We start from the raw sequence: 26,970 nt of genomic DNA, 5'->3' as shown, positions 1-26,970 counted from the left end.
GTGTATTAGGAAAACTAGGTGTTTTCTCCCCACCCCCACTTTGTTTTTTGTTTATTTTTTCTCTTGTTGTGCAGGAGATTCCATTTGGCTTCAGGAAAATTAGATAATTGAATGGACTTAATTTTCCCAAATATATATATATATCAAATATATATATATAAAATTTTGAGATTGTCCTTTCTGTGTTTTCTGAAAGAAGGAAGTATTTATTTTTAATCGTCTGCCATATGTACCAGATGATGCTAAATTCTCTTTGTTATTTTATTTAATCTTCTTCAGAAGTGTCTGGGTTTGGTAAGCATCCTGATCATTTACATGAGAAGCCATGTAGGCACTAAGAAGCCCAGCATACTGTCCAGAGTGACTCAGCTGGGCATTGTCAGGGAGAGGATTTGAACTCACCTGGCTTCAGAGGTAGCAGGAAATGACAGGAGTCTGCCTTCCCTGGGGGCGTGGGAGCCTCTACTCTGGCACTGCAAAGTAGAGAGAAGGTAATCATTTTCTGAATGGTTTGATAGTGTCAGAATGATTAATCCTGTAGTTTAAGCTAGAGCTCTGGTGTCCTGTGAGACAGACCAGACTGCTTCCATGGCTCAGATATAGAGGCTAGAGGTTGGTCTTGCAGAGACCTGCCTGGGGTCACTTGAGTTGGCCACTGGCCCACATTGAGTACTCAAATAGTAAGGCACCTGTGCCCTCCTCCTTGGCTTGGATGGGTCAGTGTGACATGGATCTCGAGGTCAAATGTGGTAAGGGTCTGCAGAGGTACCTTGTATGTGACATGGTAGAGCTCAGAGTGTGAGTTCCTATCACACCTCCGGTCTTCAGTAACAAGTTCCAATCTTCCATCATTAATAAGGTGGTAAGTGGGACTGTTGGGAGGCCATAAGGCAACATTTTTTGTGGTGTTATTTTAGGACCAGCATTAGGTTGGCTGACGGCAGTCTTCCAGCTTGAAATTGGCGTTGGCATTTGTGCACTTGCAGATCTCTTCTGCTGCCATATGACACATAGATTTGGATCCAAGAATAAAGACTGGTGGGCCAGCTAAAGACCCAGGGCCAGCAAATGCTGTTATTTCCCAGCCCTCTTACTAAAACATCTGTCTTCTCTTAGGTGGACTCTGTCACCCCTAGATGGTTCTAGATCCTGAACTTGCCCTCTCATCTTGTCTTGAATTCCAGGGCTGATGGTATCTTAATTTTCCTAATCAAGCCTTGGAATCTAAAAACTGGTTTGAGCCTGACCCTTGAACTTTCGTGCTGCATTACATTGGAGTACATGTTTGACATCTCTGTTCTTTGTATGGAGAACAGAGGTGGTGCCATCCCTCATCCTGTGAGCTCTGAAAAAGCAGTTTTGTTTTTTTTTTTAAATTTATTGTCGGGGTAATGTATAGAGGGGTTACAGTTAGTTACACTCGCCGGGTAGCAGGTGCATTACTTCTCACACATTGCGAAAAAGCAGTTTATCTGAGCAGTGTGGGAAATTGTTTGGAAGCACTGTGCATGCTCGGCAGCAAGCGTACTCATTCTGCTTCTGGAAAGACTAAGATCGTTTCTCAGGTCTCAAGTAGTTCCTCTTTTAATCTCAGCTTTCTTCTCCATTATCTAAAAAAAAATAGCGATGATATCCTGCAGTTCATCTGTTTTAATCAAGTGTATAATTCAGAGACTTTTAAGTATATCCACAGGATTATACAACCATAGCCAGTCAGTGTTAGAACGTTTTCACCATCTCCCAAAGAAACACTGTACTCATTTACATTCGGTGCTGGTTTCCCACTTGCTTGCCCCGAGCTCTAAGTAGCCACTAATGTGCTTTCTGATTGTTTAGATTTGTCTGTTCTGGACCTTTCAGATGAGCAGGATCATCCAGCACGTGGCGATGGTGACTGGTCCCTCACTTAGCATAATGTCTTCAGGGTTTGCTCATATTGCCACACGGATCAGTACTTTATTTATTTCTCTTGCCAGATAGTATTCTAATATCTAACAGTACTGCATTTCATTGGTTCATGCATCAGTGGATGCACAGTTGAGATATTTCTACTTTTTGGATACTAGGAATAATGTTGCTATTCATGCACAAGTTTACATGTGGACACAACCATTTTTTTTCTTTGGGGCTTATACCTAGGAGTGGAATTGTTGGATCATATGGTTATTCTAAGTCTAACCACTTTGAGGAGCTGCCAGACTGCTGTCCAAGCTGCCAAATGCCTTTCACATTCCCACAAGCCATGCATGAGCATTCTAGTTCCTCTCTATCTTCACCAGCACTTTTTTGTCCTTTTGGTTGTAGCCATCCTACTGGGTGTGAAGAAGTGGTATTTTGTTATGATTGCATGTACATTGTCCCAATGACTACTGATAATGAGCTTGTAACATGCTTGTTAACTGTATTATATCTCCTGTTTGACTGATGTTTTGCCCATCTTTAATTATGTTTAGAACTGAATGTAATAATTCTTTATACATTCTAGAGTTAAATCTCTCTCCTCAGCTGTGAAATACATTAAAATTCCCATATTAGAAAGACATTCTTGTTTGACTTAAAAATTTATTTTATTGTTGGGGTGATATACAGAGGGGTTGCAGTTATATTCATCAGATAGTGGGTACATTATTTCTTGAACATTGTTTCCTCTTCCCATGTTTTTCTCTCACTTTCCCTTCCCCCACCCCCTTCCAACTCATCTTGTTTTTCCCTTCCCTTTTTACTTCTTAATTTACTGTTTCTGTGGTCATTCCACAAATAGTTTTGGAACACCAATGATGTACCAGCTCTTGTTCTGGAAACTGGATAAATAAGCAAGATACAGAGAATTCTGCAACTCTGGGCCTTATAGGAAGGTGCAAAAGACAGTGAATACATAACTGCAGAGAGATTTGATTATGCTACTACTACTATTTCTTGGGGTGAGTGGTAGGGGATATGAGAGAGGAGTTGACTTGGTCTTGTAAGTCAAAGCCCATGCTCTTGAGGAAGGCACTGGGTTGAGTCCTGAGGAATGACTTAGTTAGGGGGCGAGGATGAATGTTCCAGGCAGAGGTGACAGTATACATGAAGGCCTGGAGGTGCAGAGAGCATGGCATTTCGAAGAACCAAAAGAATCTCTGTAGGGTACAGATGAAGAGTAAAGGGCAATAACTCATGCTATATCATGCTATAGATATATATATAGTGGGACTTTGTGATAGGTGTTGGTATGAACTTTGACCTCTGCCAGAGGGAATTAGGAAGATGTTGAGGTAGTTTTAAGCAGAGAGAGAGAGAGAGAGAAAGAGAGAGAGAGAGAGAGAGAGCGCGCATGAGCGCGAACACGCCAGTTTCCCCCTTTGCTGCAGTATAGACAGGATTAGAGAATGCAAAAGCCAACAACTGGAGACATTTCAGGAGGCCCTAGTGTCCTGGTAGTATTAGAGGATGAGAAGAGATGAAAGAATTGAGAGACAACTTAGGAGCTGGAATTACTGGAACTTGATGAGCAATAAAAGTCAGTAAGGCAAAGAGAGGTAGTATAAATGACTCCCAGGTTTCTGGATTGTGTAGTAAGGTGGTGCAATTCACCAGGACTGAAAACTGGAGTGGTGTAGGTTTGTGGGTCAGGACATGGCGTGATGGAGTAGTAGAGTTGAATTTTCGGTTGACTTTGGAGTGTCTGTGAGCCATTGCTGATGAAGATATCTGGGAAGGTGAGGACTGGGGCTGGGAACCTGGGAAATCACACTGGGTTAGTAGACTTGTCAGGAATCACCGAAGTAAGGGGAGTTGTGGTAGACCAGCAGGTGTGGGAGTCAGACCACTGTATACTTGGAATAGCAGGGAATGAGAATATAGATGCAGAAAGTTTCCAGAAGTCTGTGTCAGAAATGAAAGCCCTATCTATGGAACATTTGCTTTGTCCATATGGGCAGTGGACTGGGCCCAGAGAATGTCAAAGAAAAGCTGTGCCCTTGACAATCAGAGGGGTCCTGTGAAGAAACATGGTCTCTTCATGGGAATTGACACGATGCCATTATGGGAACCAGAAGTCGGGGTGATATTTGAAAGCTATTTCAAAAGATCAGCCCAAGAAGATGCGAAGTGCATTCATTGTTGTGCTCTGTGTGCTTTCAGGAGGCCAAGAAGTCCCGCCTGCCAATCCTGATGAAACCAGCCCGGTCATTAGGACCTGCATATCGTTTCCCTGCCACTCAGCAGTTGGTGGCTCAACTTCAGGGCCAGATTGTGGAGCTTCAGGGTGAACTGAAGGAGTGTAAGATTCATAATAAGCAGCTTCATCACAAGTTAATTCTGGTGGAGGCCCTGATGGAGGGGAAGCCAGCACCTGACCAAATGCTGCTGAACGGTAAGCACAAAAAAAAAACCACCGTCTCCACCATGAGATGAGCAGCCTCACAGAACTGCCTGAAATGTCAGCCTTGTTGTTTAGAACTGCAGTATGTTTGAATATAAATTCTATGAATTGCAGTGATTAATCTTCACTCTTGACAAATGCACAGTGGAGGAACACAATAGGGAAAATGAATCTGCAGTTTTCTTTCCATTCTGGAGTCTGGATAAACGGGATCTATAGTGCCCTTGGCTATCAGGGAGCCTCGTGCCTGCCCCAGAAGCTGGGACTGGTATCCAACCGGGTGGGCTTTAGTCCAGGCTTTGAAGCCTGGCTTTGTGTGTGGAAGCTTCAGCACGTGATAGTTGGGGTATGCAAGAAAGAGCCTCTTTGTGGAATTCGCTAGAATATCAGGCTATTTTGGGACTAAGCCCCAAACCTTCTGTCTTCCTCTAGAAAGAAACCATGTCTGTACTCCCTATGGATAGGCTACCTCCACTCTCCACGGGACTGTGTAGATGGGGATCCTTGGGTTGAAACCTGGTGGTAGAGTGCATGTCCAGAGACTTGGGGGAGGCAGTGATGGTTCCTGCCTATGGCCCACAAAATAGCTCCTCACCAGGAACATCCCACATCGCTGCGCCCATGAAAATACCTGTGCTGGTATCTTCAACAGGATGTTGAGAGCAGCAGCAATCATGTGTAGTAAATTGTCCTTTGTGGCAAGCACTGATCTATGCCCTGCAAAGACAGGAGCCCAGAGCAGAGAGAAATCTGCATCCCAATTATATTTTTTTGTATTTGGGAAGACAGTAGCATATACTATGTGAGAAAATAGGTGTGGGGAGATGTAAAGCAGTATGGCATGGGGAGTGAGGGATGGTGGGAAGATTTGCTAATGCACACAATGTTAGAGGGCTTTGAACCTCTGTGACAGGTGGAATCTGGATGGAAATAGGGAGAAGCAAGCTCACTAGGCATCTTGGGAAGAAGGAACAGGGCAAAGACTTTGATGTTGCACTCAACGTGAGAGGTTGGATAGATTATAAGGAGACCAGTCACATGACTGGTGTTGAGGGAGAAAAAGGGAGAAATCAGGATGATGAAGGCAGGGACAGAGGAAGCAGGCAGGCCTTCATAGACTGCCCTGTATAAAATTGGACACGGTTAGAGCAGTCTGAGCAACAGGGCAGCATCATCTGACATAAGCCTTATAGCAAGAGTTGACAGAATACTACCTGTGGTTCAAATTCAGCTTTTGGCCTGTTTTTGCTGTTCAAAAGGAAATGTACACATTACTTGCCTCATATAACTGTAACTCCTCTGTACATCACCTTTACAATAAAATTTTTTACTGGTACATAACCATATTCAATTGCATACCATCTAACTACTTTTGTGTTGTAGGTTACAGTTGAACCACCATGATAGAGATCATGATAAAAGTAGCCGAACTTCCACTTTAAAGGATCATTTCATATGTAAACCACTGGAAAGATGGAATCGTGTGCAGCTGAATGGGGAAGATTGCAGGCCAGGACAGTGTGGGTGTCGGGAGTGGGGAGGTGAGAGAATGTTAGGTGTCTGGTTTGGGACAGTTGAGGTGCTTGTTGGCCAGCAGAGGTATCAGGTGGGCAGTTGGAGATTGGTGAGTCTGGAGTCAAGGTGAATGATATGGGCTGAGAGATGGAAATAGAGGAAATAGCCACATACAACTGATACTGAAGCTATGTAAAGCTCAGAACTTCAGGTAAATACGCTCAGCTCTTGAGCCATTAGAGATTGGACCGTGATGGGGCAGCCATCTCAGAGAGGATGTCATCTCAGAAGCCAAATAAGGAACACTGGTTGTGTCATATTGTTAATAATTCATATAAGACAATGATTCAGGATCAGCAAAGCCTTTAAGGGTACTGTTTCAGGGTCCAGACCAAGAATGGAGAAGTTGGAGATCACAGAGGCAGACACCTCTAGGGAATTTCAGGCAGGGCAGTCAGGAGCTAAATGGGCTCTGGGGACTGGATGGCTATAGTAAGGTTAGGTTGTTGGCAGTGTAGTTGGTAGCCTGAGCTGCAAAGTTGGTATTTCCAGGAAGACTGTGAACAGACTGTGGAGCAGAGGACATGACAATTACTGCCCCTTCGGTGACACTCTAGGGAAGGAAGTCTCCTCAGGGGCTAGCTCTGTTCTCTTAAACTGATGGCTGAGGCCAATACTCAGAGAAGAGATGGTCAGTCTTCATAGTTACCAGTGAAAGGGAGAGTCCCAGATAGGAGGTTGTGTCAGAGTGGGAGTGCTAGGTTAGTCAGGGATTGGCAGTGACATTGCAGCCCTGCACTACTTGTCCTAAAAGGAGGACTTTATATCTGTTGGGCCCTGTCATACACATTCAAAACATGATTGAATAGAATCCTCCTATCTTCCAAAACAGTGATTGTCCTCTTCTTCAGCACTTTCTAGAGAAAGTGATCCACGTTGTCTATAGTACTAGCTTCTAGGGCACTGTGTGAACCAGTCTGCCCAATTTCAAAGCATTGGTGAAGCCTAATCCTAGCATATGGTAACTCTGTAAACTAGAGCCAGAGATACCTTCCCTTAATTGTATGTTCTCCCTTGGGTTTGCTGTAGTTGAGGTTTCAAGCTGAGTTGGCTTTTATCAGAATTGCCCCCTCCTTCCCTACCTCCTGTCAATCTGTTCTTCCATTCATCTAGGCAGCATTCCTGTATTTAGTAAATATTCCCCAAATAGCTGCCGTTTCTCTACCTTAGGCACTGGATGCAGGAGAGAGATGAATGAGACACAGTCGCTGCTTTCTGCAAGTTCCCTTGTCTGGATATGGGTGGGGGCAGTTCAGCCAACCAAATGAGTACAAGGAATTAGGGGTGAGATGGAGGGAGAAACTTCAGAGAGAGAAGACTTCATGGCAGAGATGACAGCCTAGAAGTGGCCCTAGCTCGTGTCCTGGCCTGGTCATCAGCTAGATGCTGCCCTGCGGTTGCCTAGAAGAACCTGCGGCTTCTCTTGCTTGGGAAAGTCCGTATACATCGATAGAATAGAATTCCTTTTCTCAGTTTTTTGAGTGTCTGGATTTAAACCATTTCAGACAAGCTGTAGTATATTTATGCTTTTTATGTTCTGTTATGGCAGCTCGATAGATTAATTTTATCTTATAAATTGCATTTTGCCTCCCCAGTGTTTTTATTTTCCCTATTGTATCTTTGTGTTCTTCTCAGCTGCTTGGCTAAGTTTCAAGACTATGGTTTTATTTTTCTTTCTCTTTGCCAGGTCCTGCAGCTCTGCCCCTTGTGGGAGCAGCCTACCAAGACAGCGCAGGCAAGCATGAAGGAACTAAAAGCACACCCTCTGCCCAGAGAGACAAGGAAGTGGACAATAACCAGAATACCAACCTTGGAACTGGTTAGAATTCAGCTTCTTTGCATGTCTAACAGCTTCCTGGTGCCAGGCACTGTGTAGGGTAGTTGGTGTTAAAATTCTCAGTAGGTGATGACTGGGTCATCATTCCCATTCCCACCTGTCATATGGGGAAGGTGTGGATCTAAAACATTTCTGACTGGGGTCACCCAGGTGCTAAGGAGATAGAAGAGTGAAGGCAAAGCAGGGTACCAGCTAGAGCTGATCAGTCCATTTGTTTGACCCTTCCAGTAGACATGGATTCATGGGGTTCAAAATGAAAAAACCCAGTACCTACTCTCAAGGGACCTTATATAACCACACAATGAGGACACAGCTACTGCAATAGCCAGTGTGAAGTATCCAGTGTGAAGTAGACCGTTGTCAGTTTGGGGGGGGGGAGTCCAGATTGGTGGGCTTTGCAGCTAGGTCATTGGGGAGGGTGCAAAGAGATGTGAGTGAGGTTACAGACAAGTTGTATCCTGTCTTTTTAATTATGAAGTGTTATCAGCATGCACATAAACACAAAGGATAATTGGGTGACTACCACATTCCCATTCAGACAGCATGAGCAAGGGTTTGCTTTTTTAAATCCTACATCTCTTTCCCGTCATTAAAAATAGAGTTGTGGTTCTGAATCTAATTAACTTTGTGCAAAATTTTGGTCATTGGGAATCTAAGTCTGTTGTGGAGTGGCTGTGGGAGCACCGGTCTCTGGGGAAAAAACCTGGCCAGAGCCTTGGTCCCACTCGTGGGGCTTTTCCCAGGCCTGGAAGTGTGGTGGTCACATATTTCTGGGTGTTCTGGGCTTGAGGAGAAAGGTACTGTACCAGGGATGGAAACACTTTTTAGCTGTGTTGTGAAAAGTTCTGAAACTATTTTTTTTTTTTTTGAGTATTTGTGCTTACTGGGTGGGTGCTCTAGCACTGAGTCATACTTGCAGCTTTCTTGGACTGGCTATGTTTTGAGATGGGTCTCACTTCCACCTCAGGGAATGAGCCTGGATTGCCATCCACCTATTTCAACATTCACAGGTGCGCCACTGTCTTCAGCTATTGGTCAAGAAAGGGTCTTATGATTGCTTTCTCTCTTTTTTTTTCTTTATAATCTTTAAGTAGTTGTACAAAGGAGTTTTAATTCAACATGTTAGTCTATAAGTATCATGCATCCTGAACTTTTCTTGCCTGACAGGGCTTACCTTCCTGCCTCAGCCTCCTACCTAGGGGGGTCACAGGGATATGAGTAAAGCTATTGTTGTCTGGCTTGAACTCAGGACTTGAGTTTTGTCCCTGAGTCTTTTTGTGCTTAAGGTTAGTGCTCTACCACTTGAGCCACAGTGTCACTTTGAGTAGTTAATTGGAGATAAGAGGCTCGTGGGGACTTTTTTTCCCCAGGTGGCTTTGAATGACGATCTTGCAATCTCAGCCTTCTGAGTAGCTAGGGTTATAGCCACCAGTGCACGATTAGTTTCCTATTTTTTTAAAGTACCCCTGTATTATAGAACTGAATGTGCATTCAGAACTTGGCATGTGTGTTGCCTGTGCTGGAACTCCCTGTTCACTTGCTGCCTAGCTGATCTTGATTCTGTAGACTCCTACATAACTTTACTTTTCCTGAGGTCACTTCCGGAGTTCTCCTGCCATTAGCCCCATATCATCCCTTGATATTGAGTTAAGTTGCTCAGTAACTACCTACTCTGGGCTAGGTGCTGGGGTGACTCTGCTGCCTTCACTTCTCCAGGAGCCTCTTGGTAGCTACTAAGTGAATGAGGAACTCACACAAGCATTCCTGTTCTTCCCATTGAAGGTCTCCATTGTGGAACAGGTGTCAGGATGTAGTGTTTGGAGTGTCAGAGGTAAGCATGCTTATTTACCATGCATATTCCAATCAATCTTCCCCTGCGATCATTCTCCCTTCCACCTTTCCTCCCTTCCTACAACAATTTGAGCCGGTTTCATTGTTCTGTTTTCACACATGAACACAGTCAGCTTCGACCATATGCATCCTCATTCATCCTGAGCCTTGGACGGATTCTCCAGTTCTTAAAGCCTTGGCTTTCCCTCTTATCAAATGTAGATTCTGGCATCATCTCACTGGATATTACAGAAACTCTGGTGAGGTGCTAGATGTGTAGGTCAGGTCCTAGAATGTGATTATACATCCAGAGGTCCCCATGCACTGTGCAGCCTATGACCCCACAGCCCTGCCTTCTCCATGCCCTCCACGCATTGCAATTGAGCAGAACAGGGGAAGCGGTTTCTTCAGGCCTTTATCTAGGGCTGCTGAGCAGAGACTTGCTGGATACTGTCCTTGGTGCCTCAGAGTTAACTCCCTGTCTCTGCTAAGTCACAAATTGCTGTAGGGTATTTGAGTACAGAGCTACTGAGTCAAGTGTTGGAACAATGTGCTTGTTGCCTTGTTAGGAGCACAGCTTACAGTGGAGCCTGTCCTTCCATACACTCGGGGTTGGTGTGGGCTAAACATCGGAGTGACCACAGTGTAGAACAAAGGGGATGTTTGTCTTGCACTTGTCTTTGAAAGTTACCAGAACTAATCTTTAGTGAATATTGCTTCTTCCTTGGACAAAATTCCATTATAATGAGGTTGTCGTTAAAACTGCTTCCTTATTTTGGAGGGCAGCTTGATGGAACAAAGCCTTGTCAGGAGATCATTTCTACTTATATTTCCTCTCTCTTATACTCTTTCATCTGGAAGTGCTTACCAAGTACCTTGTTTGTCTGAGGCTCTGTACCAGACACCTGGTTTCTACTGACAAGGCCTACTTGTGAGCCTAACAGATTGTGTACAGTGAAAATGCTTTACCAGGAATGCTTCCTTTAGGTCACTGGTAGCTAAAACAAAAAGGTAGATTTTAAGATATTTTCCCTATGACCAGAGGGACAAGAGTAGACCTATCTAAATTTATAAGGAACAGATTTATGATCTAGATGGAACTATACAGTCTCATAGAGTGCCTATGCTTGTGTGATTTTTCTCTCTGAAAAACCTCCAGGTCCTCTGGTCCAGCCGCAATGCCTTTCTCTGGCCAACCAATCTTTGCTCCCTTGCCTCCCATGAGGGGCATCTCCTCCCATGTTTCTGTGGCTTGAAAGGAAGAAACAGCTTTGATGGGCAGTTCTTCTGCTACTGGTCGTAAGCAGCGTAGATTCTCCTGCTCCAGAAGCCTTGATTCTGATGATGCCTCACTGGATTGCTGTAAATTGACAACATTGGTGGGATGCTGTGGAGAGAACACAGCAGCATTGTTCTGCATAGTCCTCACAAGTGAGCAGAGAAGCACAGCTCTTCACAGCAAATGAAGGTCATTCATTGTTAGGAGGCTCCTCTGTCTAACTGAGGTTATGCAGCTACTAAGTGGCAGAGACAGTTTTGGAAGCCAGGGATGTTGCCCTGTTAATCTGGTGTTTTTCCTACTGTGTATGCTAGTCTGCCTCTTAAATATTCAATCATCTCCTTATGTAGAATTGAGCTTTCCCTTGGTAGCAGCAGTGTGCAGTGGTTAAGGACAGAAGCTGTGGAGTCATGCCTCACTGCCACCATATTAAGTGTCTCTCCTCATTTCCATCCAGGGTCAGCTGAGGCTCAGGGATAGCAACTTATTTGCTTAAGTCTGCAGCCAGCAAGTGGCAGGGCTAGGTGTGACCTGTTGCTCTCTGATCCAAAGCTCTATATCCTTGCTGTGCCGTCTGCCTCCTATACAAGCTGGCTGCATTTCTAAGGACTTAGGCTTGACTTAAGGAAAGGTGAACATAGTAGAGTCAGTGAGTCAGCTCGTAAAGAGGACACGGTATGTATAGATGTGGAAATGGGAGGCCCTCCTGTCATGGGTATTTGGAATGCTTGCTCTTTCATGCTGTGTCATGAGCCTTCTGTTTATCAGCATCACTGACTTCTGATCTGTGCCACCTGCTATTCCAGGCACTGAGAGCATGAAGATGGATGGCTACATCCCTGCTCTAAAGAAACTTGTGGTCTGGTGCTTGGGAGAGGCACCCATATAATATTGCTGCTCTGTCACTGAAGCTAACTATAGACTCTCCAGTAGCATCTGGCATGTAGTGTGTGTGGTGTGTATAATATGCCTCTAATGTGCAGTAGAACCATAGAAGGCAGGGACTTGCATAGTTTGGGAGTGGGCCCATAGAAGGAGGAAAATTAGATCTAGGTGTTGAAGGAAGAGTTCAATGGGTAGGAGTAGAATATAGAGGGTCTAGGATATTCCAGGGATAAGGTACAGTTGCTATGAAGGCATGAAGCCACGTAGTATTTGTAGGGCATCATGGTCACTTTGTGGGAACTCGCCATGGATGTGCCAGAAGGCTTCTGGACAGGTTTCTTGAAATCACATGATGGCGGGTCGCTGGTAGAAAGTGTTGATAATTGGTGACTTTTTAGGTGTATAGCTGGCTTATGATGGTTAAATTCGAGGACCCTTATTCTAAGAAAGACCATGAATTGAGAGGTGAGATGGTATATTAATCAGCCTTCTGATGCTGTGACAGAGTACCTGGGAGAATCAACTTAAAAGAAGAAAAGTTTTATTTAGATTTCAGGCATTTGAACTACTGGCCACCTGGTTCTGGCTTTGGGCCTGCCTGTAAGAAGACAGTGTCATAGTAGGGAGTATGTGGTGTGGTAAAGTTATTTACCCTATGGTGGCCAGGATTCAAAGCAGGGTGGCAAGGTCCTGAATCACCTTCAAGGGCAGGTCCCAAATGACCTCTCTTCCTCTCACTAGTCCCTGTCTCTGAAAGAGTCCTCCAGCTCCAGGAGCATGGCAGGCTGAGTACCGAGCCCCACTATCCCATGGGGAACATGTAAGATCCAAATAGGCTGTAGCCAAGGGAACACTGGAGGCATTGCAGTGGTCTGTAATGGGCCGTGGCTTTGACAAAGGGTGAGAGACACTGACAGAAATATATCTGACTTTGCAGATTCTGAAATTTATTCCCCTGATGACCTGGCTGTGTTACCAGCATGGAAAGAGAACTCTGAAGATTTTCTGGACCCAGCTTCTGCAATAACTTGCTTGGATTCTAGGAGTCAGCTTTCCGTTAAAGTCAGTGTGACTGGGTCAGAACCATCTGAGGACCTCGATGTGTCACATGACACAGAATACTTAAAACAGAAAATCTGTGACTTGGAAACTGAACTGGAGGGCTACCGCAGTTTCCTGTTTCAGCTTCAAAAGCACTCCCAATGCAGCGAGGCCATTATCACTATTCTGTGTGGGACAGAAGGAGCTCACGATGGCTTGAACAAACCCAAGGGCAGCACTGATGAAGAAGAGATGACCTTTTCAGGTTTGCACCAAGTACGATACGTGAAACACATGAAAATCCTCCACCCGCTTGCCCCCGAGATGATCGATAACAGGATGCTAGAAAGCCTTAGACAACAGCTGGTCAAACAGGAGTATGAGCTACAGAAGGAGCAGAATTTGAACTTGGAACTTTTCAGTGAAATCCATAACCTGCAGAATAAGTTCCAAGATCTTTCACCCTCCAGGTACATTCTACCTCTGCCTGCTTTGTTTGCTTGAGCCTACAGTCCCGTTAAGTTGCTGCTATTCTGGAGCCCAAGAGCTAGGAAAGCGTGCTGCTCAGTGGTGGCAGAGGATCCTAGGAAGGGATTTGACCTGGGGTTAGGCTGCCAGGCAATGCCACAAAGCCCAGCTGCACATATGAGCCTCAGCTAGGTGTTGTGTATCCTTTCCAACTGGCAGGGCAGGTTTTGTCTTCCTCAGGTTGGGGGACTAGGGGTAAAGTTTTATACCAGTCATTTGGTGAATTATAGTGTTTTAGCTGAACTACAGGACTTGTTCTCACTCTGCTATTGGTTTTTGCCTCCCTGTGGAACTAAACTGATGTCCTAGGCAGGTTGGGAGGCATATAAATGTTTTTCATATCTTTACCCTTTAAGGTCATCTTAGAAAAATAAGCTTATGTCGAAAGAGAAGAATTCTTAGGTCATGAAGATAATGTTTTATGGGCATAAATGTGTACAGTTTTGCCTCATGAGATATGGTGGAAAACACAGTCATTTGTAAAGTTGACCTTCATCTGTCACTAATTTGAGACAGCATATTGTTCTGAATTGTCAGCAGCGAGAATGAATTTCTCACAACTTCCGAAGCAGCGATAATAAAGGAAGTGGTGTTCAATGAGGGGCTGTTGTGTTAGCCCCTGGTTTAAGAACATTTCTTTTCCTTTGCTTTTTCCCTTCCCTTTCTCTTCCCTTCTGTCGTCGTCATCGTCGTCATCCTCCTCCTCCTCCTCCTCCTCCTCCTCCTCCTCCTCCTCCTCTTCTTTCCTTCCTTCCTTCCTTCCTTCTTCTTCTTGCCCTGTATAACAGGCTGTCCTCAAGCTCAAGATCCTCCTACCTCAGCCTCCCAAGTGATGGAATAACAAGTGTGCAACATCACGTCCATCAAGGACCTGTCCTTACTTGATCCTTAAAAACATCTGATAGATTAGAAAACTAATCCTTACTCAGGTTGCCGTGATCTGCCTGTGAGTGTTCAGAGAGGTGGTAAGAGATGTTGCTAGGGTTTCTGCCACAGTGCCCCCTTCTCCCCACCCCACCCCCTGTTACCCAAGTTTCTCCTCTTCTAAGGTGCAGTCCTCCTGCACCAGAACTATGTAACCTGCATGCACATTCTTGGCATGCCTGGCCCGCATGCTGTTGTTTGTGAAAGGCGGAACGTGATGAACTGGTGTTGGCCCGGCCGCTCTGAGCCTGTGTTTATCTCAGTACCTGCTACTGAGTGTGGGCCTATTTAGGGAAAAGTACTAGGTGATGAGGAAGTTAGAGCTTTGTAATCAGTGTGTGAACCCTTGATGACCAGTTTACCTTCCTACAGAAGTGGGCATTCATTCATTTGTTGAAGATTAGGAGGGTAGACAACTCATATACAATATTATATACAATATCCTGTCATTCCCAGGCCCTGAACATGAAGTAAATGTTGGCCACTGGTTCTGTTCATCCCTGGCTTGTCTCTTTTCCCTGCCTTACACTTCCTTTTCATACCTCATGATAATTTTTGAGGTCTCTTCCCCTGGGGCACTTGTTTCTACAATTCAAAATAGTGTTTTTGAAGAATGTATGGAAACTAATTGTTCTCTTGAGTCCTTGCCAATCTAGACTTTAATTGGGGGCTTTATAAGGTTAAAAATATTGCAGAAGAATATCTGTTATAGCATTTGCTGGCTGTTTGAACTCAAAGAGGGAGTGACCTTGTGCAGTTTCAATTTTTCTAAAAGTATATATACTTGTACAGCTGCAGGCTTTAAAAAAAATTGTGCTCCGTCATTTTTCCAATTAGTGTTAAGGTCACAAAAATTCAATTCGAAAATGGCACATGCATTTTCTTTCCCTTCTTTTTATCAGATACGATTCATTAGTTCAGTCCCAAGCCAGGGAGCTCTCCCTTCAGAGGCAGCAGATTAAGGACAGCTACGACATCTGTGTCATTTACCGTCAACACATGAGTACCATGATCAAGGCGTTTGAGGAGCTGCTGCAGGCCAGCGATGTGGATGACTGTGTGGCTGAGGGCTTCCGGGAGCAACTGAATCAGTGTGCTGAGCTGCTACTCCAGCTGGAGAAGCTTTTCCTCCTTGGTGAGTTGGCAGAAAAACTCTTTTGACATGTCAGTGATGGGTCGTTGGCCTTGCACATTGTGTCAATGCCTGGACCAGGTGTGTGCAGAACCTCCCTGACTGCTGGCTCCTTCTCTGGCCTTTTCCTGGGGCCCCTAGTCTGCACTGTTCCAAGCCAGAGCCCATCCAGACACACGGGGCCAGTAGAGGCACAGGGTTCAAGCCAGCCAGGAAGTCACCAGTTCTTCCATATCTGTGTTTATATATGTGTGTACATGCACACATTTGTGTATATAAATGCATGTGTTTTGAATCTTGGCAACAAAAAATTCCCAAACAAGCAAAACTTACATATCAGTGTAAAAATATATTCAGGAGTTTGAAGGGTGAAAAACAAATTAAAAAACCTTTTCTCTATAGTAGGTATTTTAATAATGTTATTGCATTAAATTTTTAAAGATTTTCAAGGCTATAACAAAGAACTTTTTCAATAGTACTTTGCTCTTTTTTAAAAAATTCTTTTTTTCTCTCTGATCATCATCATCATCACCACCACCACCACCACCACCACCACTACCCATCACCATCATTGTCATCACTATCACCTTCCTGAGCCCCTTAGAGGGTAGACTGAACATATCCTATTCCTTCTACTTTAGTTATTTCAGTTTGGGTTCGTCAAATCAAAGACGTTCTCTTATATACGCTTGGTACCAATGTCTAAGTCAGAAGCTAGTTATCTAGTTTACTGTTGTATGTATTTTATAGTCAATTTCAGTGGTATCTTTTTGTTTTTGTTAGTCTAGGGCTTGAACTCAGGACCTGAGCATTGTCCTTTGGCTTTCTCAAGGCTAGAGCTCTACTATTTGAGCCACAGCACCACCTCCAGCTTTTTCTGTATATGTGGTACCAAGGAACAGAACCCTGGTCTTCTTGCATGCTAGTCAAGCACTGTACAATAAGCCAAACTCCCAGCCCTCTTTCTTTGTCCATCCTGGCCCTTGAACTTGGGACCTGAGGACTGTTCTTGAGCTTTCTCAAGCTAGTACTCTTATCACTTGAGCCATAGCACCACTTTACTGAGGAATTGAACCCAATTCTTTGTGTATGCTAGGCAAGCACTCTACCTCTAGGTCACACTCCTGGTCCCAATTTAGTGCTATCTTTATGACAGTTTTATTCCTGGTCCACTATCCAATACCCATGCTCCTTTTAAAATTTATTTCTTTTACTGGTGCTTGGGGTATAGCCCAGGGCCCTGCAATTGGTTGGTACTGCCACTGAACCACCTGACCTACAGCTACAGATGCCAACTCCCTTCCCTCCCTCTATGTGTCCCCTCCCCCCGTCCTGTATTCCCCTTACCTTCAGATATATCTCTTTGGTTTCCTTTCATTTGGAGTCCTTCCTTACTCTTTATCTTTCATGATATTAGCATACTTAAGTCTACACTTCCTTCACGTTGGAATTACCTGTTGTTAACTCAGCATTAGATCAGATTAGGCACTGTTGGCAGTGCTACAGGATAATGTTTTGTTCTCAGGATATCATATTGAGGAGGCTTATAGTATCAGCTTGTCCCACTCTTGGTAATGCTAGCTGTGATGACTAAGGTGTTGCTGGTCAAATTTCTTTGTGTGAATTATGTTTCCCCTTGTAACAAATCAATTATGAGTGGGGAACTTTGTAACTCAGTCAGTCATGTATTCCTATCCAAACTTTTACCATCCATTGATGATTCTTGCTTGTCACATGTCACTGCTGTTTTTTTTCCCTAACACCCACTATTTCTTCTCCCTTATATTACAAAGGGAAGCTAGTAGAGGATACATCCTACTTCAGCTATTATCATTGTGGACCTACTGGTTATTTTGTTCAATGGAATATTTTCCATCCTGTCATTCAGATTCAGATTCAGTTAGTCATATCACCCTTCTCATATGTCCTATATTTTCAGGAGTGCTTTCTTACTTTGAGGCATAACAGAGGGTGTCCCTTTCTCCAAGTCACTATTTTGCTCTGCTTTCTTCTTACTCATCTTTTCTACTTTCCATCTTGTTATTAGGGAAATAACTAGGTGGCTGGGAAGGCTTTATCTTCCAGGCCTGGGGTCGTTCCCTCTATCTCTTTTCTTCATCAGGCCCTACCCTGACCCTGACTGTATGAGGCATGATGGATGGCCCCTTCCTCACCTGATTCCTTTGGCTTATTTTTTATTCACTGATTTTGACAAGTCCAAGACACCTTATTTTCCCTTTCCTGTTGGGTAAGAGAGAGGAGCAGCTCAGGTTTAGGAGACCACACCAGTGTAGAACTTTATTTTCTTCTATAAAAGGCAGAAAAGTCCCAAGGCCCTTGCTACAACTCCTTTCATAAAGAATGAACAGTAAATGGAGCTGAGTCCTTGTTGGTTGCCATGTAAAGAGGTCTGACTCTTTACTTATGGATGTTTTCATATAGTAGTTACAGATTTAAGACAGTTGAATGGCCCAAATTTTTAAAATTTAAAACACAGACTTAAATCAGTATAAGACATCCCATGTTTACTATAGAGTAACAGATAAGCAAATATAATTGCATCACTTGCACAGCAGTGCATGAACACCCTGGAGTGTGTATGCCTAGACTTTTTTTTTAATGCATGTGCATTTTTTAAGGAAAAGGAACTATGTGAAACTTCCTTTGTTCAGTAGGTGATATTAGTATGAATTTGAATGCTTAGTGGTTCAAAGCATTCTTTTGTCTTACATATTATAACTTTTTGTCCTTTCTCCACTGGATGGGCATGTAGTTGGGGCTGTTACAAAGAACACTCTATAGGAATCTTTGTGCATATCCTTTTTTCATAGAATTTAATTGGTAGAATGGATGATTCTGTGGTTTCTTAGTGCTTATAAGGGATAGGGCTGAGAGTCTTCCCTCTGTTAAACTAGGCTTCTTCCACAAGGGGTCTGGAGCTCTGTCAGACTTTGGGAGTATGTACATTTTTCTCCAAACTCTTCAAGAGGGACGCGACTCAAAGTAGATGAGGAACTGGTGTTGTATGTATTTTCCATGTCCTCATTCATGATGTCGCCCAGGCAGTTATATGATGAGTAAGGCATTATTTTACCTTTGGATGATTTTGTGTATTGTCATAGGACAAGTATGGGCAGACTGTGAGACAGACCCTTAGTGAGTTAGCTGCGTGGTGCCAGAGTTTGGCAGGTGAAGAAAAGTCAGCTGACACTCCTTTGTTAACAGAAATGAGTGGCAAACATTTTTTTCCTTCTCAAAGAAATTTACAGTGTTCCTTTTCCAGCCTACTGCACTTTGATAATGGTGAAGATGATGGTGCAAACAAAAAGGACATCTGCTAGACATTGTTTTCAGGTGATAAGTAAATACTGCATATTACCCTCATTTCATATGAGAAACAGAGGGTCATTCATTTATTCAAGGACACACAGGAAGTGTCAAAATCTGAATGGAGCCTAGGAAGTTTCCGCCCATAGACTGGCCTTCTAATCACCATGTTACCATCACATCATAACCTATCAAGTTGGTATGTTTCTGAGGCCCAAGCATGGCACACTGTTCAGTCCCTTTCCTGGTAAGATCATCTTCCCTCTTCACTTGTAGAAAACCTGCTAGCCCTACAAAATATTTTATTGGTTACCCTGAGTGGAAGCAAGAGCTAGTTCTTCTTCACCTTGGTTATTTGTAGGTCATTCATGGTCTCTGTGTCTAGCCTCGTAAGGGAAAGGCCCATAGGGTGTTAAAACGGGAAGAGCAGGCCTTTGGAGTCAGAGATTGGATTGGAGACCCCAGCATTACCTTTTAAGGTCATATTTCCTCTGTGGGTTTAGTGGTTCCTATCTTGACAGACCTGCTTTAAGAATCACAGGAGACTGTGTCCCTGTTAAAGTGTTTGTGTTCCTGTTGGCAAAATCATGGAAGTTGAAGAGGTGATCACCCATGACAGTGCAGTAGATTAGGGTAGTGGTCCGGTCTGGTCCTCTATCAGATCACATAGAGGATTTTCACTCCTAATTACCCCAGAATCTGCTTCATCAGAGCCCTTAGCTTCTTCTAACCTTTATGAAGCAGTCCTTTCTGCCTCACATATACATTTGGTGCATTGATCAGAGATTTCTGAGGCCCAAGCACACTGCTCCAAAGCAGGCATGGTGACACATACCTGTAATCCTAACACTTGGGAGACTGAGGCAGCAGGACTGTGAGTTAGAGGCCAACCTGGATTTCATAGTAGGGTTGTATCTTAAAACAAAGATATAGTTCTGTTCTGCCATCTCAAAAATTTCCCCATCTCTAGGCTGGCTTACTCTTGTCTCTGTTTCCATGTGAACGCATCAAGCAGGAGGCTCCCATTCATCCCTGTGTCCTCCTTGGCTCATCAGGCACCTTGGAGGTGCGAGGTGCCTTGCACATACTCCTAGTGGGGCTGGAAGGAAGACGCACAGGGGCCCTGCAGAGATGCCTGCCTGTGCGATTTGAGCTGAGCCTGAGGGAGACACGGGTTTTGAGCTGAAAAGTTCTACTCCAGAGGAGGTGTCTGACATGCCAGCGGTGGACACAACAGATTAGAGGGGGCTGAAGGTGAATGCCTCAGTCACATGTCCATCTGTGTAGTGAAGGGCAGGGTGGCTGTTGTTTTATTTTGAAAAAATGAAGTCACTCCACGCCACAAGCCACACAGCTTTAGGAATAGCAACACGATTTGCCAGAGAGTAGCGTTTTCCTGACCTGCATTCTAAGCTTTTAGAATAACCCAACAGATGGTACCCTGTCACCTGTGTGGAGGCATTCCACCAAGACACTCAGTACATTAGCTGTGATGATCTCCCTGTGAATCCCACAATAGCCATTTGTCACTTAGTTTTAAAAGAATCTTGTTGTGATTGGGGGACGCATAGAATCCAGTTGTTGTTGACTTATTGCAGGTTCTCCAAGAAGAGCTTGTGCTGCGAGTGACATCAGGATACTTCTGTTTTTCTGGGTGTTTTGGGTTTTGTTTTGTTTTGTTTTTTGGGATATTTTTATGGGAAGAGAGAGAGGCCTTTGATGGTTTTAGCATGGAGACTCAGGATGCTCAAAGCCTGCCCCAAACCAAGGTTACCTCCCAATGGAGACGTACTCTTGAAGCACAGTGATGCATGGGCAGCAGGCTGTCACCTTGCTGCTGGCCTGGCAGTGCCTATGTAACCCTCAAGGCTGCGCTCAGCATCTGTCACATTGCATCTTCTTGGCTACATGCCACTAGGCCGCCCAATGCAGGCAGAGGTGGACAACGTGATGGAGCTGGACTTGTAGCAGACAGTTGTCTCCATCCAGGACAGATGAACTCTAGGACCTTTCCTCAAGATGTTGAAATTAGATGCCATCAAATGTGGACTCCTTCTCGAGAAGGACTTTAGAGAACCAAAAGGTGGAAACAAGAGCACCCCCTGTGGTAGGGAGCTCCCAGCAACCGCTTGCCTTCCAAGAAAGTGTTTCCCCATACTGGGAGAACACCAGGAAGACCCAGTGTGGACTTATGATTGCACTAGCTGTAGATATCTCAGTGCTGCTTGTTTAACTAAAGAGTTCAATACAGTAAGCATGAAAGCATCAGGGCCCCTGGACTTGTACTTCTGTGCTGTGTGATAAGCCCGAAGGAGAGCATGGCAGTTAGAGAACTGCACTCAGGCTGTGCACTTTGGCTACTCAGCCCCATTTGACTCTTCCTGGTGCTGATGGTGCCCTGCTTTCAGGCCTTTGCTATATTGTGCTGGCTCTTGGTGCCCAGCTGGCAGCCTGGAGCGGGGGGTGGAGAAGTTGGCTAGAGTGCCATGCCAGCTTCTATGTGAACTGTGGGCCAAATCATGAAACATCAAGCCAGCGTGCATACCCTGGGCATGCTTTCCCCACCACATGATGTTAGAGAACTTTTTCCTTTTTGGAATCATTTGGAAAATTGGGTATGTGGGTACAATTTAATTATAGTCTCATTTTTTTTAAGTGCAGCTATAGAAGGTTCCACTCCCCCCACCCTCCCCCCCGCCATAGCCATGCATCAGTTTCTTCAAAGAGCTCACCCTAGTCTGCAATTTTCCGAGTTCTGAAGTATTTTAAAAATAAAGTTGTTAGTTTCTTTGAAATCTGAGCTCTTACTTCCTTTCAAACAGCAAATGATGACACGCGGGAATAGAGAGCATCTTTTGCCCAACAACATTCTGAGCTTTATCTTGTTGCCTTTTGTCTTTTTTTTTTTTTTTGGCTTTTCCTCTGCTGTGGACAGTGGATTTTTCAACAGTACACAGATACCCTTTTCCCTAGTAATCCCATGTCTGAGTCTTTCCTAAAGGAAAGAATTCAAATGCAGATAAGGCTATATGCACTTATTTATTAAAATGAAAATTCAGAGATGACCTATGTGCTGCACGAGGAACTTCAAAAACTGCGGTACCTGTGCGCCTGCAGTAGAATATTAGTGTGGTCATTAAAAGTGTTTTCTAAAGCAAATTTTGCCAGAGAAATTGCTCACATTTCAAGGTGAAAAAATGAAGTCACTGTGGCATCCTCTGCCCACATATGTAGGAGGCAGTCTAGCAACGTGCCTGCAGGGGGCACCAGGAGGACAAGGCATTTTGCTATTGTAACCTGCTTCCTATAACCAGCAGATACTCTGTTAGCATCAGTTTTTGAGAAGGAACATATTCAGCTGCACCCAGCGATGCTATTGTGATACTCTCCTGGGTTCACTGCCATCACTAGGGGACTCCTGCTTGGTCAGTGACCATGCAGAGGTCCAACGTCTGAACCATGCCCCTAGTAATCTTATTTCCAACATCTGGGGTTGTTATAAAGAATGTTTAAACAAATGGAGCAGTGTGAGAGAAAGAAAGTATTAGGGAACACTTTCTGTTAAAAACAAATGTTTTATTCTTTCTTGATGCTATTTCTACTTCCAGGAAAGTCAGCTGGGATGGAAAGCCAGGAAAGTCAGCCTGGTTCCCAGAATGAACTGATAGAGAGGTGAGTATGTTGTGTTTATTAAAAAAAAAAAAAAAAAAACAACAACAACAACAAAAAAACTTCCCAGGACTTGGTGGTTTGGTTTGCCTGCCAGCCTCTTTAGAGTTCAGCTCCCTTTCCTTCTGTCAATCTTCTTTTTTCAAATAAGCCATCAACACTTATAGAACTGACATTAGCCATACAAAGCCAAGAGTCCATGCTAGGTGTTCTGCACCCTTTACGTCGTTCTGGACGGCTCAGGGCATTTCTGTCAGATGGTTGGACCCAGATGACACATTGCTTCGGATTGGTTCCTCTGCAACATAAGAACACTTTAACTCAGGTGGACCTGCCTTTTCCCCTCTTCTCCCTTGGCTTCCTTCCCATTCTCATTATATATCCTACCCCATGCTGCAGTCATGCCTGAATCCTTGTTCTCACAAGGTCAGACTTCATTCCTCCCAGTCAGTTAGGATGTAAATGAACCTGGCATACCTCCACATCCCAGAATCAGTTATTCCTGCCGTAGCTCTTGGCACATAGTTGCATGGCTGCTCTTTTTCCGCGTGGCGTTACTACTTCCTACCTTCATCCCTTGATTCCCAGAATCCTACCTTTGTTCTTCCCCTTTAATTACTTACAATACTTCAGGATAAGATTTCCAGTCCTGTTTCAGGAGGAGGAATCTATGAGTCAGAGTTGTATTTGAGATACCAAGCTGGGGCTTGAATCTGTCATACTACAATACCTGTGCACTTAATGTCATTCTGTGTTATCTTTATGGGCAAAGACAATACATGAGTTGTGTGCTTTCTGAGCTTGTCTCTGAGGCCTATTGCAAATGCCAAGATTTTACCCTCCTTCACTGACTCACTAAAGGTTCTGAATGCTTGTTATACAGTGGGTGCCAGCTTTTAGGGTACATATCTTTTGGGATGTGGCCCTTTGGACTCGGGAGGATAAAAATAAAGAAATAGAGAGCAGCATGAGATGTAGCATCTTAGAGTTTATTGGCATTACAAAGGGCACCAGCATCAGGCAGGCAGCAGCAAGCAGGCAGGGAGGTACTGCAACTCCCTGGAGGACATTTTAGTAAGAGAATCTGTGAACTCAAAAGATTCTTTTTCTTCTGCCAGATTAGCAAAGATTTCTCCCAGTTCTGTGTATACTGTTTCAGTCTTTGCCCATCACACCCTGCTCCTGCTGGCTGGTAGGTGGAAGAGAAGGCAAGGCAGGCTTCCCCAAGTAGAACCTGCCCAGAAAGCATTCTTATCCAAGAAAAGGGAGTCACAGCCCCTGCGAGGAGGTTGGCGTAGGAGGGCCAAAGCTGGATAGGCAGACTGGGCCCACCAAACCGGTTCACAAATGGCATGTTAAGAGCTCTACACTATAATACAGGAAGAAGGGAACCTTTGAAGGATGTGGCTACCTCTGCCATTATGTAGGCAATTGAGTGTGTGTAGAGACTGGGTTGGAGAGCGACATGGAATCTTTTCTTTCCTTCCCTCCCTTCCTCCCTCCCTTCCTCTCTCCCTCCCCCTCAACCATTGTGCTGTCCCTTTACATTTTGGGAAGATTTGTTTCTTCTACTCCACCCTTGTCCGTTCTAACTTAGCCTTCACAGGTTGCTCCTGTGAGCTAATTAAATGGATGCCCTTGGCCCTTGCTGCACTTTTGCAAGCCAACAACAAGCCCAGGCATCCATCACACTGTTGCAGCAGTGTTTACCTGTTAATGAATGCAGCCCAGCTTCTGAGTCCTTTGCTCTTGTCTGAGCTCATGAAGAATGAGACTGTAGCCACTGACAAGAAGTAATAGGAAAAAGTGGAAGAGAAAAGAGCTTAAATTAAGGAGCTTATCTATAATGGAGATTTGTGTGGGCTTTTCACAGCCTTTGGATTGTTTTTCTTGGTGACTTAGGTGGTCCTTAGGAAATACAGGTTAATAACTAGATGATTGCTAGAAGAATGTTATTTGGGACCTGCTTGGGAACCATGCAGGCTTTGAAAGTTTTAAATCCTTGAGGCCACGCTGTAGCTATGACCGGGACTCCCACAGCCTTGAAGTCAGTAGGCCAGAAGTCAGATCTGAGCAGTGATGCTCAGAAGCTGAGGCAGTGGCTGTTTGTGTGAGCCTCTGTCTCCCCAGCTATAGAACGCCCTTCCTCTGGGGGTATCTGGGAGGACCAGGAAAGGTCCAGATTGCCTAGGATAGAGAAGCACTGGGGCCTGCTGACGTGGGCCCTCTCATAGGTTGCTCCCCTGTAAGCCACACTCTGGGAAGGGGAAGCAGCATCAGGGATTCTCCGATGGCCTGGCTTGGAGTTCAGTGTGGTGAATGACATACCTCTCCATTCTAATGGTTAAGGACTGAGGAAGACGATTCAACCTACCAACATGTTCTCCCCAAATTTCCGGAGCCTCCTGTCTCTCATACATTGTCTGATGATGAAATGTCTGAGAAGTCTTTCTTCTCACGGGACCAGAAGCAGGATAGCGACATCGAGAAGATCTCAGCAGGATCGAACTGCTTTCCTCAAGGTGAGTGACACTGTACTAAGTGTCTTCCACATGGCCAGGTTTGATGCTCAGGTGCTGTCTTGTCTTGGGGAGCAGAGGATGGTGTCTGTTCTGTGACAAAAGATCACAGGGAATCATTTATAACTTGGGAAAATGTGCTTGACTCAGGAGAAAAGTCATTGCTGTTTTTTCTTTCTTTTTTCTTTTGCAATGCTGAGGACCTTTTACTTGCTAGGCAAGCGTTCTTCACTGAACGAAATCTCTAACCCCCATAGCTATTTTCTATATGATGACTTAATATGTCACTTACCAGTCCCCTGTTCTTTTCCTGAGGGGTGGGGGGTGGGGAGAGAAGGACTGGACAGAACTGGAGTTGTATGAAGGAGAGTTTGGTTCACCTCCCTTTGTCCTTCAGCTCATCTCGAGGCAGGGTCATTGGGATCTGGCCGCTATTACTTTGAGCTGTTCAGATGCCCGGGGCATCCCAATCCATTCTGATTATTTTGTGTAGTTATAAAGTTTATCATTATATGAATCCACACTTTTCCTTTAGTATGTCCTTTGGTCCATTGGTTCAAGCTCTTTGTCTTGTTCTATTCCAGGGTACTGTGGTTTAGGGGATTACAAACAACAGAAATTAATTCCCCACAGTTCTGGAGGCTCCAAGGCTATAGGGTGCCAGGCAGTGTGTTTGGGTTCTGGTGAGGATTTTCTTTTAGGTTATATCCTCATGTGGAAAAAGAGTGAGGGACTTCTTAGAGGTCCCTGTGACAAGGAGCTAATCGCATTTGTCCTCAGGCCAAAGATCCCTGCTCCTGTGCCATCACACTCAATTTTGAGACATAGATATTCAACCCTCAACACCCCTGTCTGCCTCTTCCGTGGACTGAGCTGGTGAATCAGATCCCAGGACCCACCCTATGTCTCCTTCCCTTGAACCTCTGTTTGCCATCTCTGTATATTCCTGTTGGGGTAGGACTCTGCGACAATAATTTAATATATTTCAAAGAGGTAGACCTCTCTGGCAAAAGGCAGATCATAAGCATTTTGGTTTTGCAGGGATATAGTCTCTGTTGCAGGTGTTCAGCTCTCCTGTTAAAGTACACAGGCAGTGACACACAAGGCGTGTGAGTGGGCAGCAGTGCTGCAGAGAAGCTGCATGTACAAACAGAGGTGTTGGGCACTGGTTCATGGAGTAGGTCTAGAGCCTGGGCCTCACTGACAGTCTGGTCTCTTGTTTCTTCTAGAGGGTTTTTCCTCACACTGGCATCTCCTCACTAAAAGTTCTTTATTGATGCTTGATCATGTAGGTTATTACTTTTAAATAAACAAAAAAAAATTTCTTTAATATAATAAGACCTGGGCCGGGAGTTTGGCCTAGTGGTAGAGTGATTGCCTAGTATGCACAAAGACCTGGGTTCGATTCCTCGGTACCGTTTACATAGAAAAAAGCTAGAAGTGGTGCTGAGGCTCAAGTGGTAGAGCTCTAGCCTTGAGAAAATCCAAGGACACACCCAGGACTGACAAAAAAAAATGATAAGACCCTTTTCTTTGAGATGAAAATTTATTTATTTATGTTCTTATTTTTTTATTGGAGGGGTAATTTATAGAGAGGTTACAGTTACATTAGCCAGGTAGTAGGTGCATTACTTCTCACACATTGGTACCCCTTTGTCCCCATTTTCATCTCCCCACCCTTCCCAATCATCTTGTTTTCCCCCATCCCTTTCCTATTTATGCAATATACCAGGTAACAAAGTCAGACACAGTAACAATATGAGATTAACCAAAGGGCAACAAAAGAGAAGAGAAATAGCATAGTACATTAAGAACAACAGTCACACAAGATAAAGCTCTTTTTTCCATCCTAGAAATCCTTTCATTTAGTTGAGATGAAAATTTATAAGGAGCTCTCACTAATATGTGGGGTGACCGCTAAGGCTCCTCTAAAGACTGATACACAGCTGGACCTAAGGGTCATCTGTGTTCCCCAGCTGCTAGGCTCCTGGACCTCAGTCCTTGGGATTTCTGGTAATGTCTCTGTGTGATCATTGTGGTTTTCTGAGTACTTGATTTCTC

The 26,970-nt window shown here is 44.4% G+C and overlaps 1 protein-coding gene across 10 annotated transcripts in view; it reads left to right on the top strand.

Moving 5' to 3' along the window:
- Cdk5rap2 (CDK5 regulatory subunit associated protein 2) overlaps positions 1-26,970 on the top strand; it is a 177,919-nt gene that overhangs the window by 118,633 nt on the left and 32,316 nt on the right. For all 10 annotated transcript variants that reach the window (XM_090330524.1, XM_090330523.1, XM_090330528.1 and 7 more), the window contains 6 exons: positions 4,123-4,354; positions 7,626-7,757; positions 12,707-13,280; positions 15,165-15,397; positions 22,330-22,393; positions 24,740-24,912. In XM_090330524.1, the coding sequence (XP_090186650.1) occupies positions 4,123-4,354; positions 7,626-7,757; positions 12,707-13,280; positions 15,165-15,397; positions 22,330-22,393; positions 24,740-24,912 (1,408 nt within the window). The remainder of the gene's footprint in view (positions 1-4,122; positions 4,355-7,625; positions 7,758-12,706; positions 13,281-15,164; positions 15,398-22,329; positions 22,394-24,739; positions 24,913-26,970) is intronic.

The sequence above is a fragment of the Megascapheus bottae genome, chromosome 3, assembly GCF_031878675.1.
Source record: "Megascapheus bottae isolate mThoBot1 chromosome 3, mThoBot2.hap1, whole genome shotgun sequence".
Taxonomy (NCBI): Eukaryota; Metazoa; Chordata; class Mammalia; order Rodentia; family Geomyidae; genus Megascapheus; species Megascapheus bottae.
This window is presented reverse-complemented; position numbering and strand designations above follow the sequence as displayed.